At 44.1% G+C, this 13,361-nt stretch overlaps 1 protein-coding gene across 2 annotated transcripts in view; it reads right to left on the reverse strand.

Annotated features, from left to right (window-relative positions):
• Positions 1-6,374: 6,374 nt before the first annotated feature.
• The window catches only part of HSF2BP (heat shock transcription factor 2 binding protein), a gene marked incomplete at both ends in the record, with an annotated part of 80,340 nt that continues 73,353 nt past the window's right edge, over positions 6,375-13,361 (reverse strand). For both annotated transcript variants that reach the window (XM_079765791.1, XM_079765790.1), the window contains one exon: positions 6,375-6,583. In XM_079765791.1, coding sequence (XP_079621917.1) covers positions 6,375-6,583 — 209 coding nt within the window. The remainder of the gene's footprint in view (positions 6,584-13,361) is intronic.

Consider the following 13,361-nt stretch of genomic DNA (forward strand, 5'->3'; position numbering starts at 1 on the left):
ATACGATAACTTTTTCTTCAAAATAAAGTAATGATTAAAACTTCTGCAAATGCTCTTTTGGCACGAAATTCAACATTTTTAAGTGTAAAAATATCTATGATGTTAACACCTTCAGCAAACTTGACATATGAAGTTTTGAAGCTTGCTGTCAATACAACAAAATAGCATACATATCAAATTGCATATATATCAACATATGTGTAACTCCATTTATTGAAAAAAATCCACATTATTAACCGGTACACCTAGTACAGAAGAAGCCACATAAAGACTGGTAAGAAGGGTAGTGACATGGAAAGGGCTGGCCCTGGCTGAAAAGCTGGAGGGATATCTTGGTTGCAAAACTCTTCCCCCCCGCCCAGGAGCATGGGACCTCAGCCCCATGCAGGGATGCCGAGCAGGGCAACAGAGACAAGAAGGGAAGCCTGTATAGCACCTAATGCTGAAAATCTGAGGGTTCAGTCTGCCTGGGAGAGAAGAAAGTCTGCTAGGGACCCAGACGCCACCTTCCCAGGGTGGAGCACTCCTATTGTTACAGCACCAGCCTCGGGAGTGCATTGCCCCATCCTCCAACTATGGGCGACACCACTCTGCCATGCTTGGCTCCTGCAGGGGGTCTGCTGCTGCACCCAGCAGGAACCTTTGGGCTGCTCTTTTTCTGAAGCTCTTGGTGGAGACTCAGACAGTGAATGAACTGTGTAGCTTTGGAGAGGACACCATTCTCCCCCGCCTTGAGGGCACAGAGAGCGTTCTGTCCGCCTCCCCAACCCCTCCCCCCACCTGTTGAATCACTTGGCCTGCCTTTCCATTCCCTGTGGCCCACCCTGCTGAGTTCAGTCCCTCAGGGGGATCAGAGTACCCCACAGAGCTGGGACTTTGGAGTAAGTCAGGAGGCTTTTGTTTGAGAATCAGATGGGTGAGTGCTGTGTTGTGTGACTACATTGTAGGGAAGAGAGCTACTCCTATGTCCCCTGTGAGCTCAACCATGATATTACAGGAAGGGGAAGAATTACCCAACCCCCTCCTAGCGGTTTTCTGGCAACACTCCCAACAGAGATTGGATCTGCCCTAAAGTCTCTTAGCCCAGCCCTGCTAAGCTCAGTTCTCTCCTTTGTTTGCCTGAGAGATGCTTTTTGTCATGCTGAGGTACCAGATTGAAAGGATTGTCAGTTCCAAAACTGAAGTTTGGTTCAACAACAGAGGCATTTTTTTTCTGTGAACAACTTGAAAAGAACCAAATTGTTTGAGATGGGAAATGTTCGAGAAACGAGGTTTGACTGTATGGCCCAAAGAAAGAACAAGAGAAATCCCCAGAAAAAGAATTAAATAAAATGGAAGCAACCAAGGTACCAGATGTAGTGTTTAAAACAATGGTTATAAGAATACCCAAGGGCCTTAGGAAGAGAATGGATGATCTCGGTGAGAACTTAGAGAGATATTAAGTATTAAAAAGACACAGAATCCTGGCTGGTGTGCTCAGTTAGAGCATTGGCCTCCACACACTGAAGGGGCATAGGTTTGATTCCCGGTCAAGGGCACATACCTAGGTTGCAGGTCCTATCCCTGGCTTAGGTGAGGCATGTGTGGGAGGCAACCAATCAATATGTCTCTCTCACATTGATCTTCCCCACCCCCCTTTCATTCTCTCTAAAAATCAATGGAAAAAATATCCTTGGGTGAGGATTAACAAAAATATTTTAAAAATATAAAGGACACAGAAACCATAACAAAGAACCAATCAGAAATGAATACAATATCTGAAATGAAGAATATACAAGAAAGAATCAATAGCAGGTTAGATAAATCAGAGTACCCCACTAGGACGGCTATAATCAAAAACAGAAAACAAGTGTGGTGAGGAGGTGGAGAATTTGGAACCCCCATACACTGATGCTGGTGAAAATGTAAAATGGCACAGCCGTTGTAGACAACAGTTTGGCAGTGTCTCTAACAGTGACACACAGAGCTAACATATGATACAGCAATTTCACATTTAGGTATACACCCCAAAGCTGCAGCATTATTCACAATAGCCAAAAGATGGAAGCAACCCAAGTGTCCATCAACAGGTGAATAGAAAGATATAAACACACTGTGGTATACAAGTGCAATGCAATATTATTCACTCATCCTATATAATAAAAGGCCAGTCACCATAAGCGTAACCACCAGAGACCAGAACGACCACGGCCCCTTGCCGGGCTGGCCCCACCCTCAAGCAAGCGGTTAGGGGTGATCAGGTAGGCAGACCAGTGGTTAAAAGTTATCAGGTAGACAGGCAAGTGGTTAGGGGCCATCAGGTATGCAGGCCAGAGGTGACCAGCGGTTAGGGGTGATCAGGTAGGCAGACCAGCAGTGAGGGATGATCAGGTAGGCAGGCAAGTGGTTAGTGGCCATCAGGTAGGCAGGCGAGCAGTTAGGAGCCATCAGGTAGGCAGACGGCCTCTCGCAGGGCTGCCCCCCCCCCCAGCAAAGAAAGAGGGAGGCCCAGGCCACCAACAGCAACTCTGTGGCAGGTGTGCGGCCAGCCAGTGATCGCCCTGCAGAGGGAGGCCCAGGCCAGCCAAGCCATGACACCCCACGCCTGTCGCCTGCAGAGGGAGGCCACCAGTGGCAGGGCGGTGTGTGTGTGTGGGGGGGGGGGGGGTTGCTGCATAGATGGCAAGCAGTAGCAGTGGCAGGGGTGGGGCCAACTTCCTGCAGCCAGGGGGAGGAAAGCCCCGATAGGCCCTGATCTCAGGCCAAGCCTAGGGACCCTACCCAAGGGGTCCTGGATTGTGAGAGGGTGCAGGCTGGGCTGAGGGACCCCACCCCTCCGAGTGCACAAATTTTTGTGCACCGGGCCTCCAGTAGAAAGAATAAAGTTCTGCCCGGCCAGCGTGGCTCAGTTGGTTGAGTGTTGACCTGTGAACCAAGAGGTCCCCAGTTCAATTCCCAGTCAGGGCACATGCCCAGGTTGCAGACCTGATCCTCAATAGGGGAGGTGTAGGAGGCAGCTGATCAATGATTCTCTCTCATCATTGATATTTCTATCTCCCTTTCCCTCTCTGAAATAAATTAAAAACATCTATTTTTTAAAAAGAATAATGTTGTGAATAATGCTGCAGCTTTGGGGTGTATACCTAAATGTGAAATTGCTGTGTCATATGTTAGCTCTGTGTGTCACTGTTAGAGACACTGCCAAACTGTTGTCTACAACAGCTGTGCCATTTTACATTCTCACCATGCTATGACATGAATAAAGTATGACACATGCTATGACATGAATGAACCTTGAAGACATTACATTAAGTGAAATAAGCCAGACTGAGATAGACAAATATTTTTAAGGTATGTAGAGTAGTCAAATTCATAGAGACACCGAGTAGAACAGAGGGTACCAGGGCTGGGAGGGAGGCAGTGGAGGAACAGGAGTTATTGTTTAATGGGTACGGAGTTTTTGTTTGGTCTGATAAAAAGTTCTGGAAATAGATAGTGGTGATGGTTACACAATACTGTGAGTGTATTTAATACCATGAATTCTACACTTAAAAATGGCTAAAAAGGTCAATTTTATGTTTACCGTTTATGTTTATGTGGTAAATTTTACCACATTTTTAAAAAGTCGGAAAACTACAAATAACAAAAAACTAGTAATAGCCATTTTGTAACACACACTAGCACATTCAAAGGCCTCCTTATTCCATGTTTTATTCTACATCTGAAGACACATTTATGTGGGCTCCTTTCAGGGCAGGGAGACAGCCAGCGACTTTCAAGATGAGCCCCGTGAAGACGGAGGTATACCAGTTGTCTCTTCCCCTCCCCACCTGAGCTTGGACTTGGAAAGTATCCAGACTTTTTAATGGTTTTATTCACTCCACCTTCTAAGCTTGCACACCCCCTACAGGATGCCATATACTATACTGTGTCCTACACTATACCAGGATCCCCACTGAGACCCTACACTGGTCAGAGAAGTCCTTCCCAAGTAGTCTAAGTACATACATCACACATACACACAAAATAAAGGAAATTCATCTGCAGGACTTCTAAGGAAATTGGTTAAGTCTATGAAAGTCTTTATCAACCATTTCCATTCCCACTAATGTCATGGCAATACAGCTAATGGGAGGTCTGGCAGAAGCAGTGTAATGGGCACATTTACAACTTGTACTGAACCCTTCCTTAACCATGATCTGACTTCCAGCCTCGGGTGCCAATTTCCTCAGGTCCCAGACTTGTGGTGCTTGGCTGGTACTCCAATTTCAGAGTACCAAGTGGAATAAGTGAAAACACAGGGCTACATAAATATCTGGAATGAGAACTCCTTACATTAGGCTTCTCCCAATTCATGCCATGAGCAGACAGAATCAGAGCCATCCACGAGGGTCTGCTCCTTCCAGACCCCACAGGTAACAGATTTGATTGGAACAAGAGGGCTGCTCAGACCACCCGTGAGGGGCAGAGCGTGGGAGTAGTCGTCTCACTGTAGGCCTGGAAGGTTTCAGATCTTTATACAAAAACTGACAGCACCACAGAGAGAAGAGTTCCTTACCTTAAATATAAGAGCAATTTTAAAAAATTAATTTTTAAAAATACATGTACCATCGTACTGCTTTTGTTTCTGGTTTTAAAATTTATCAGAGACCTCAAACACTGTCAAGTACCTGCACATACTTTTTAAACTGCATTTCTTTAGCTCTCTAGATGCAAAAAAATTTAAAGAACCCATGTTTTCTCCTTGACCCTCACACGAAAACAGAATATTAGAAAGGCTAGTCACTCCTTGAAACTGACCTTAATTTTCCTGTGATATACATTCAAAACATGTATTTGTCATGTTCCTTCATGAAGGAGTTTTCAGTAAGAACTCTTGCTATCAAAAAAAAAAAAAAAGAACTCCTGCTATCCTTAGCACTTCTTTCTTATTCTCATCTATCTACTAATTAGCTAAACTACAAACATTCACAGGTTTGGCCCAGTGTCATTTCTCTCTATACGCCACTGACCCCACTTGAGCAGGAAAAAATCCTGCCTGTCTAGAGGCAGCACAAACTAATTACATTAGTTAGCTCCCATTACCTTATCAAACAACCAAAAAGGAAATGATACCATGCTAGAAACAGTACAAAAACACATCCTCAACTTTATTCACCAATAATCAGGCCCATGCAGCACAGATGGACCAATTTCTGCCTCCATGAATTTTAAATTGCTTTTTACAACTTTTCTCTGGCTCTGATGAGCTAATGTTTCACAATATGCTGGCTCGTGAAATTCAAGCAACTGTGCCTTCCCTTAAGCTCCTTCATTCAGCCTCAGTCATAAACCACACATTGCCTACAAAAGACTACTTAAAAGAAAAATGAAATTATCCTAAAATGCCGCACAGTAGAAACTGCTTATAAACGTACCCGAGGCTGCCACAGTAAGGGACACCTGCCTGGGTGTTTGCTCGCACAGGACACCGGAGCCCACAGCCGCAGTGTCCTGCTGAAGGAAGCAGCACCAGAAGAGAGGCGTGAACGTGTTCCCTGACGTGACCTTAAGGAGTGATAAAGATGCACTCCCACTCTCACACGTGCTGGTGTCTTTGGGAAGTGAAGTGCATCCTCCTTTGTCCTCGCCAGTGGCCTAGATGCAGACGAGAAGGAAACCTGTGGTGCGGGGCCTCTGGCACACACTAGTGTACATCATTAAACTGCATGCGTTCCAATCCAGGAGGCCCTTTCCATGGTATTTGTTATATGAAAAAGTGGACTTTATTCTGAGTTTATAAAGGACCCAGAACAATGTAAGGGGAGTTTTTCCTACCAACCATTGTCAGATACAGCTTCCCAATTCAAGTTTGTAATATTTCAGAAAACAATAGTTGGAGCACATCAATGACTCTTCTGACTTTCTTTATTCAAAAATAAAAGAGGCACAAAAATATAGAACTAAAATGTCCAATGGCATTTGAACTAGTAAGTCACCAAAAGGTTTAAAGGTAAACTTGCATTTGGGGCATTAGTTATAATTACTAGAGGAAGAATGAATTGTTTTTCAAAGAAATGTATCTCAGGAAATGCTGACCAATGGGAAAGGTGGTTACTTCATCTCCCATTTCTGGGGGGACCCACAGGTATCAGAAAGTCCCCTGAGCAGCAGGAGCCCTCTAAGAAGCCAGCACAGCAGACACGGCTGCTGCAACAGGATGGGTTCTTTCTCGGGCTCCCCTTGGCAAGATTAATCCACCACCCACAAGTCCTTCACTTCCAGGGGGAGGTGTGTGGATACATATTCATTCATGTCCATCTCTAGTCAAGAACATCTGGCCATCTATGACACATGGCCCTCAGTGATGGTTTCAGAACACAAAGTGAGGAGCTGGGGAAGGAGGAGGGACATGCCTACGCATCACACTCCAGAGCTCGAAGGTCTTCCAGGAGCTCCTGGGCCACGGTCTGCAGGCGGGGGTTGCGGCTCTTGGACATGGCCAGGATGCGCTGCAGGGGCAGGGAGCTCCGGAGCTCGGAGGCCAACTTGGAGAAGACTTCTGGTTCCAGAACCACTGACTGGACAAGTCGCAAAACATGAAGACACACCTCTGCGTCTGGATCTAGGGGCAAGAGGTAACACTCTGGTTGAATAAAACTCCTAATCTTGAGGTAGAATCTAACCTTCAATGGTTCTTGAATTTTCTGAATGACAGATTTGACAGTTTTGAAAACTACGAGCTGAACTAGAAACTGCATCAATTCTTGATGTAAAAATTTAGTTCATAAGAGCAGCATGAAAAACCTCAATCGTCATCTATTTAGTAATATCCCGTCTTCAAATATTACAACCACATAACTTTAAAATGCTGAAAAATACGAGGGCTTTTCATGTTGTTGACGGTAATTCTGTCCACTTGCAAGACTGTTTTCAAAGGTATTACTACATTTTCACTCTGCAACAAATCCATCAGAAACCATATATGGATGTGGCGTCTGTACAGGACACTGAGTTCCAGAGTCACAGGCCACAGCATTCACACTGTATTCCACTTTTCCCACATGAAGTACAGAACCTAGTAGCCTTGCATATATTATAGCAACCATTTAAAAAGCTAGACTGAAACAACAGTCCAACACAAAGCTCTACCCTTAACCAGGTGGACCCAGCTCTCCTTATAATTTCTTCCTACCTGGAGCCTTTACTTCTTGATTGGATACTGTAATTGGAACCGGGCTCAAAATCAGTACCTCTTTCTTAGCACTGTACTTAAAAAAGCCTTTTAAGTACGTGAATGGAAAGAGTGGACTGAACAAACCTTCATTGGGACCTGCCACAATACCAAGGTCCACCCAGAGCTTTCCCTATCGAATCAGAGCCCCCGGGGCATCGTGAGGACTGTTGTGCTAGGGAAGGAGAAAGGGGAGCCCTACTGCACCCTGGGTAGGGGCAGGGATGTCCAGTTTCAACTCCAAAAGGTAAAGAGCTTGGAAACTGTTACCCCCACCCATATAACAAGAAAAGAAGAATAAACTGAGAATCAAAGACTTTTCTTCAAATGAGGTTGCAGGGTAATGACAAGCAAACCTAGAGAGTGACAGCCAAGATCAGTATTCCTGAAACAGAGACCACTGGAGCCTAAATTGATAGGAACATGTAAATGATCACTTTGACAAATTGCTGGAAGCTGGGTGTGGAACACCATGATAGTAAGAAACTTCTGGGGGTGTGGCAATCTTGGGGGGGGGGGGCCACATTCTTGTGGGTTTAATCTCCAAGAACCCCAGAAGGTTCTCACATGGTCTGGCAGAGGGCAATGAAGAGTAACCATTCAAAAATACAGCTAGGTTGCTTGCCATGACAAACTTTTTTTTCCCCAGAAGAGACTAAAGTCTCTTCACACAATAAGAACTATAGAAACTACAAAAACAAAGGATCATAGCTGGGAGACTGAAAGGCACAGACTCTATCTAAGGAGGAGTTCTTAGGGAAACCCAAAGGAAACAGGGGAAATGGTGAGAAGAACAGGAATATGAAGCCCCTGGAGCCTCCATAGAACACAGCCCAACCCCTAGCCAGATTAACATAAAACCGCACACAGAAACCCTATTTACCCAATGTCTATCCTTCAACCAAAAATTAAAAGGAAAAAGCACAGTCTAAAGAGACAAACCAGGCAGCAGAACCACACTCAGATAAGACAGAGATTTTGAAATTATCAGACAGGGAATTTAAAATAACTACTAGAGGCCATGTGCATGAAATTTGTGCACTTGCAGGGGGCGGGGGATCCCTTAGCCCAGCCTGCGCCCTCTCGCAGTCCAGGAGCCCTCGGGGGATGTCTGACTGCCAAGTAGGCGGGAGAGGCTCCCGCCACCACTGTTTGCGCCAGCTGTGAGCCTGGCTCAGGGTTTCTGGCTGAGCAGCACTCTCCCTGTGGGAGCACACTGACCACCAGGAGGTAGCTGCTGCGTTGAGCATCTTCCCCCTGGTGGTCAGTGCGCATCATAGTGACCAGTCGTTCTGCCGTTCAGTCGATTTACATATTAGCCTTTTATTATATAGGATGATTTGGCCTGGCCAGCGTGGCCCAGTAGTTGAGAGTCAACCTATGAACCAGAAGTCACAGTTCAATTCCTAGTCAGGGAATATGCCCAGGTTGTGGGCTTGATCCCCAGTGTGGGGCGTGCAGGAGGCAGCCGATCAATGATTCTCTCTCATCACTGATGTTTCTGTCTCTCTCTCCCGCTCCCTTCCTCTCTGAAATCAATAAATATACATTCAAAAATAAAATAACTATAATTAGGATGCTAAGAACTCTGTATTAATCAGCTGCCAAAACAAAATAGCACAGATGAGGTGGCTTACACAATATAAATATTCCTCACAATTCTGAAGGCTGATAGTTCAAGATCAAGGTGTCAGTAGGGTGGGTTTCCCTAAGGCCTTGTCCTGCAGATGACCTTTTCTCTGTCCTCACACAGGCCTGGTGTCTCTCCAATGTCCTAATCTCTTCTTGTAAGAACACCTGTCAGATTGGATTAGGATCCACTGTAAAGGCATCATTTTAACTTAATTACTTCTTTAGAGGCCCTAGTTCCAAATACAATCAGAGATACTGTGTAGGTTAGGGCTTTAACATATGAATTTTCAACAATTCGGCCCATAGCAGGCTCTAATGCAAGAACAGAAGAACAATGTAAACAGAGATGGAAACTACAAAAGAGAATCAATTTCAGCAGAAACCGGTTTGGCTCAGTGGATAGAGCATCGGTCTGCGGACTGAAAGGTCCCAGGTTCGATTCCGGTCAAGGGCATGTACATTGGTTATGGGCACATCCCCAGTAGGGGGTGTGCAGGAGGCAGCTGGTCGATGTTTCTCTCTCATCGATGTTTCTAGCTCTCTATCCCTCTCCCTTCCTCTCTGTAAAAAATCAATAAAAAAATATATTTTAAAAAAAAGAAGGAAGAATCAATTTCAGCTTAAATATTCTCTCTTCAGAGTCATTCCCTTGCCACCAATGAAATTACCCTGTCACCCATCACCCTGTCTTAATTCTCTGAATACCAATTATTCTAGGGAGTTATCTTCTCTCCTCCCGCACTGAAAAGCGTCAGGAAAGCAAAGACCTTGTCTGTCTTGCCCATTACTCTGTCTCCAATACAATAAATATTTGCTGAATGAATAAGAATATTGTATTTTATGTGGTCAAGGCTGATGTAATATAAATGAGAAGGAAATTTCTGAACAAACAAAATAATTAGGCAAGCTGTAGAGACAGCAGTGCAGCCCTTTAAAAAGGGCCAAGTAAAACAAGCCATTGGACGTCATAAATGAGACACATGCAGTCAAGGGTGCAGCTCTACAGGAACAACTTCACGGTGACATCATCATAAGGAAACAGTTCAGTGACCACACTGGAAGGGAACACAGACTAAGGGAAAGGCAAATGGCTTGTAATATAAGCAACCAAACTGTACAGGGGGAGAATAACATGGAACTCAGGTTCATTTGGGCCACAGATTAGCAAATTCTGAGTTACAATGACACAATTTATCTTTTAAAACAACCATGGAAAACCTAATTACTTGAGACTGAAAACATCCCCATAGATGGCTCAATTTTGGGTTTAGAAATGGGTAAAGCAACTTAACTGAGAAAAGGCATTCACCAACACAGACATGACACAGATGTCAGGATTACCTGACAGGAGTTTTCAAGAGCCTCCACAAAAATTCTCCACATGCTGGAAACAGATGAAAAAATAGAAAGTCTCAGCAAAGAAATAAAAGACATAAAGAACAAAATGGAAACATTATAACTGAAAAATACAGTAACTGAAATTAAAAACTTGATGGAGACAGAATGGAGGAGCCGGAGAAAAGAATCAGTGAACTGGAAGATGGTACAACAGAAATTACCCAATCTGAATGACAGGGAAAAACAGAGTCGCTGGGACTATGACAAAGATTGAACACTCATGTCTTTGCAATTCTGGAAAGAGAGGGAAAGTCAGCAGGGCTGGAAAATACTCCAAGAAATAATGGCTGAGATTTTACTCTATTTGGCAACAGACACAAACCTACAGATCCAAGAAGCTGAGCAAATGCCAAACAGGATAGACCTTAAGAAATCTGTGCCAAGACACATCACAGCCAAACTTCTGAAAACTAAAGACAAATTCTTGAAAGCAGCAAGAGAGAAATGACACCTCATTTATGGGAGAAAAACAATTTAATTATACTGGATTTCTCATCAGAAACCATGGAGGTCAGAAGTAAGTGACTCAATATTTTCCAGGTGTTGAAGCAAAAAAATTGTCAAGTCAGAATCCTTTACCCAGGAAAAATGTCCTTCAGAAATTAAAGGGAATTCAAAACATTCTCTGTTGAAGAAAAATTAAGAGAAGCTGCTGTAGACCTACTCTAAAAGAATGGCTAGGTCACACAAAAACTCGTACAGGAATGTTCATAGACACATTCATCAGTAACAGCCTGTTGAGAGTGTAGCTCAGCTACTCGGTGGTAATACTGCCTCACCTTCCCTTTTGTTTGGCCCAGCAGGGCCCTAAACTAACACTGGCCCTCGTGCAAGACATATCCTAGATAACAGCCCAGAAAGTCACAAGCAAACATATGTCCTGATACAATTACTCCAGTATCCTAAGACCAACAGTCTCTCCTGCCTCCCAGCGGCTTCCCCTAAGTGCCCCTTAAGTAAGACCTTTGTGAGGCTTACCCAAACCCCACTCTTTTGGTTGGAATTGATGAATCCAGTCTTAGTCCAGGAACCTCAAAGCACTCCACCCACAGACCCTAATAAAGGCATGAGCCCCAGGTCCTGCTCCCTGTGTGCACTCTGCCCTGACCTCCCGGTGTGGCCCCTCCAGGCGTGTAGGGTACCTCCTCCAGGACCTGTGACTAATAAACTCTATTTCAATTCCCCTTGTGGTCTATTGTTGAACCACAGCTCACCATCCAGCAACCTGCATTTACCAAGTTTTAACTTGACAATTTACCCAGTCTAAAAGTGGAAACAACATAAGTGTCTAAGTGATGAATGGATAAACAAAATGCAGTACATCTATACAATGGAATACTATTTAGTAATGAGAAGGATGAATAATCCTTGAATCCATGCTAAATGAAAGCAGCCAAACATAAAAAGCTACATATTATAAAATTTCCATTTTATGAATTGCCCCAAGTAGGTAAATCCATAGAGACAAAAAGCAGATTAATGGTTTCCAGAGGCTGGGTGGAAAAAATAATGGGGAGTGACAGCTAATGGGTATGGGCGTTTCCACGGTAGTGATGAAAATATTCTTAAATTAGATGGTGGTGATGGTGCACAACTCTGTGAATACCCTAAAAACTAATGAATCATGCACTGTAAGTGGTTGAATGTTAGAGTATGTGCACAAATCTTATGTACAATTCAAGAAGATCTGACAGATGTACACATCCATGAAAAAACACAATCCCAACAAGACCGAGAACACTGTGGCACTGCAAAGCTCCCTCACGGCCTTCCCTTCCAGCCAGCCCTTACCTACCAGCAACTGAAGTCCTATTTCTATCACCACAGCTTAGTTTTGCCTGTTCTTAAAAAACATACATAGAACCACATATTTTTCCAAAAAGCACTATTTCATTATTAAAGCTCAGGCAAATCAAACCAAATAAAATAATGTTCTACTTGTTTTTTTCCTATTTTTTAAAATAAATTTAGTCCCCTCTTGACATTTGGAGGTATTCTCAGAGTGTCCTACTAAAAGTTTGGATGGACGCGAAATCAGTGCATCATATACGCTGAGTGGCCAGATTATTATGATCTCTGAACACATAAGGTGCATGAATTCGTGTATGGGTGGGGTCCGGCCAGCCTGGCCATGGGGAGAGGACATGGGTGGTTGGCCGGCCTGCCTGCTAGTCGAACTCCTGGTCGAGGGGACAATTTGCATATTAGCCTTTTATTATATAGGATATACACTGAGTGACCAGATCATTATGCGTCAAAATGTATATCTCATTTATATCTCAGTGTATATCTCTCCCAAACAGTAAGTAGACAGATTTCTTTGTGAATGTCTTTATTAGATTTAGTCATTTGGGAGTGGGGAGAAGATGTGAGGGGAAGAGAAGCCATGCTAACAGGGCACCAACAATTATAAACCAGTAATGCAATTTTAACAAGCTGATCAAAGAACTTCTCTGGGTGACATCCTCCTCAGCTCTGCACTCTCAGTGACTGGTGTCTGTCCCAGACCCCCTCGCCCACCGCCCCTCACGCCCCTTCCTATTCTCCAGACACACACTCATCACCACGGACTTAGCTCTATGGGTCCCAAACTGGGCTCTTAGACATGAGTTCCCTAGATGGTGACAGGTGCTTCCGTCTACCCAGCACCACCCCCACTGGGGAGGGGAACACAGGACAGGAAAAAAGGCACCCTGGGAATTAAGCTGTGGCTAACTAAGGACTAGAAGACAAGGAGATGGCACTGTGATAGCTCTTGTCACATTTCTCAAATAGGCACTCACACTGACACAAAGAAAACTTGACAAATCTCAGGATTTCCTGACAGCTGACCTGGCTCCCTAAGGCACAGTTCAGACACACTCTCACACATGCTCACAGGGCCTTTCTGTTCTCAGTCATACTTAAAATTAAAACAAAGGGTCTAACTCTACCTATCAAGGTAACTATTCTTGTTTTCTAAATTCCTGCATTAAATGCATAAACTGAAATATGAAGTGAGCTGTGAGTTCATCTGCATGACAGAGTCTTACAGGGGTGAAGTATGTAACCTGAAATCTCCCCACCGTCACTTGAGCAAAGCCAGCCTTTGTTTTCTCATGTGAGACTGAATGTTTAATCGTCTACATGGTTTCTGTAG

The sequence above is a fragment of the Cnephaeus nilssonii genome, assembly GCF_951640355.1.
Source record: "Cnephaeus nilssonii genome assembly, chromosome: 3".
In the NCBI taxonomy this organism is placed as follows: domain Eukaryota; kingdom Metazoa; phylum Chordata; class Mammalia; order Chiroptera; family Vespertilionidae; genus Cnephaeus; species Cnephaeus nilssonii.